The 2,645-nt window shown below is 37.9% G+C and overlaps 1 protein-coding gene across 2 annotated transcripts in view; it reads left to right on the top strand.

Moving 5' to 3' along the window:
• LOC123977080 overlaps positions 1-2,645 on the top strand; it is a 9,848-nt gene that overhangs the window by 2,536 nt on the left and 4,667 nt on the right. For both annotated transcript variants that reach the window (XM_046059566.1, XM_046059567.1), the window contains exon 3: positions 459-773. In XM_046059566.1, coding sequence (XP_045915522.1) covers positions 459-773 — 315 coding nt within the window. The remainder of the gene's footprint in view (positions 1-458; positions 774-2,645) is intronic.

Below are 2,645 nucleotides of genomic sequence, written 5' to 3'. Positions count from 1 at the left end.
ATTTCTCAAGATTACCTCAACAAATTAACAGCTAGAATGCCAAAGGTCTGCAATGCTGTAATTGCTGCAAATGGAGGATTCTTTGACGAAAGCAAAGTTTGATGTAAAAAAGATCTTATTTCAAATACAAATCATTATTTCTAACCTTGTCAATGTCTTGACTCCATTTTCTATTCATTTCACAACGTATGGTGGTGAATAAGTGTGACTTTTCAGGAAAACACAAAATTGTTTGGGTGACCCCAAACTTTTGAACGGTAGTGTACATGAAAATAGATCTCTCTTATAAACAAAACCACTAGATGGCAGAGGGTGACATGTTTCCTCTCTGTGTAAATGTAAAATTCCTGTTCAGAACTGAACAATCTTTTTTTCTTACAATCAAATACAATCCTCAAGTTAAGTGTTTAGTCTCCATGCAGATGATTTTAACACAACATGTATTCTTTTCTTTTCAGCAGGCATCTTTGGAGAACCCACTTTCTACAAAATAGCTGGACATGATGTCATTCTGCCCTGTGCCACTGCATCATCCTCTGACACAACATGCTCCAGTGTTTCATGGCTTTACAGCAGAGATTTATCTGAAACTTTCAGTGTGGTTGCGAATGGAAAAGTTCAGCAGACCTCACCCCAAGCCGCCAGGCTGGATCTGGACAAAAGATGCTCTCTGGTCATTTACAACATCACTGCTGAGGATGCTGGTCTCTACTCTTGTCGGCAGGGGATGGACACTGATCATGACTTATCTTTACATCTCAGTGTTCTGACAAGTGAGTCTCATTTCATTTAAAACTCATTGAGATTATCAAGAGGTTATTCTGCTTTTTGGCACAAAAATGTTGCACTGTACTATGTTCAGCCTCCTTCCAGCTGCAGCCTACTCCTTTTTTCCTGTCCACTGTCTACTTGCTGGGAGTCTCCCAAACCCAGCCAGTGAGCGAGCAGGGTGATATGTCAGTTTGGTGATTACGGTGGGCAGAGATGATTTTACCGGTTCAGGGTTCCCACTCTTTTCCAGGACTTTTCCAGGACATTTTCAGTGATAATTTAGCTGGTATGACAGACAGAGATCACATCATACACTAATATGTTCCTCTCTATGAAAGTCTGATTTTAAAGACTTGCATTCTATAACTTATTGTCATTGTATTTTTAGGGCCCGAAACCTTTAGATTTTCATGCTGCAATCTAAAGGCATTAACAATGAAAAATTGTGCTATCTGTGAGTTTAATCCAATAACATGTTCGTGACATGGTGTCAAAAATCGATGATTTGTCATTAAAGAGGAAGTCGTAACTTTACTGTACATGCTCAAATCTGTACCAAGCTGTATGGTTGATAACGGCCCCGCCCTGAACACATCTTCATGCCAATATTAATTTATAGTCAAAGTGCCACTTACTGGCAACAGGAAGTAAGCTCTTTGTGACAATCATCACGCAACTTACATTTTCACAGTATGATCCAAAATTCCTCTATTGGGACACAATGTGTAATTAGCAGGTGGTCTGTAGTGCCACATAGGGGACACAGGAAGTGGACTTTTAACTCTTCTTTTTGTCCAAATCGCATGATAATTCAGAGCCAGGTCAACACTGTGGTCCTTGAAATCCCAAATGCAGTGTTACGGTACTGTTTCAACATGTTGCTCTCTGTACGTCTGTCAGCCCACTGTCACAACGCCACACTTTATTTAAACTTTACAACAAACTTGGTGTATTGATATGCAAGTGTAATAAGGTCAAAGACTGGGACTATTTCGTAGGTGTGCAAATATAGAAGTTAATTGATTTTCTAAAGAACGTGTCACAATCGGAACATAAACACAGCTGTGGTATAAATCAGTTTATTACATCACATGTTAGCCCCTTTACTAACAAAGCCAATGACAACCCACTGTGAGCTGAGCCCGATTTGAGAAAGGGTGACAAAGCGTAGTTATTTGACGCTAAAGGTACCGTTTAGTGTCCATTTTACCGTAATTGCATTTGAAGAGACAATGCTAGTATGGTAAATAAAAGTAAAAAGCCAACTTCAGCAACTGAACCAAACATGTTAACCAATTTAACATTATTCAAACGTTTAGTTGAGAAAAAAAACATTATCTATATACATAACACAGTTGCCAGCAGTGACAAATTTTTTACCTTTGGACGATAATATAACTTTGAGTTTTGGTTTCTTAAATTAATGTCATCCAACCTGTGCTACCATATGACGTGACTCTCGGGGTGTGTTCACAATCCTGCAACAACATAACCAAGCATATAATGTAAATAATTTAACAGGACAACACAAGGACATTTTTAACTTTCTCTCATTTTCCATGTGTTTTTGTAAAAGCCCTGAAAAGGGGAGTAGTTGAATGACAGATGCACAGACACAAACCTTCCTCAGATCATGTGTATAATAACTGCTGCTGTTGTTAGAATGACATTTTGCAAATGAAAAATAAGAAAAGTACTGTACTGTAACTGCTGCAACTAACAATAACAACTTTAACCATAACATGATAAATGATGATGACATGATATACCATTATACCATATCAGTTTGATGATAAATTATCGTCACAGGTTTCCTTTTTTCATTTTATTTATTCATTGGCTTGTTGAAATGCCACTGAAATGTCTTGATTCTA

The sequence above is a fragment of the Micropterus dolomieu genome, linkage group LG09 (assembly GCF_021292245.1).
Source record: "Micropterus dolomieu isolate WLL.071019.BEF.003 ecotype Adirondacks linkage group LG09, ASM2129224v1, whole genome shotgun sequence".
NCBI lineage: Eukaryota > Metazoa > Chordata > Actinopteri > Centrarchiformes > Centrarchidae > Micropterus > Micropterus dolomieu.
The sequence above is the reverse complement of the archived record's forward strand: the minus strand, read 5'-3'. Positions and strand labels throughout refer to the sequence as shown.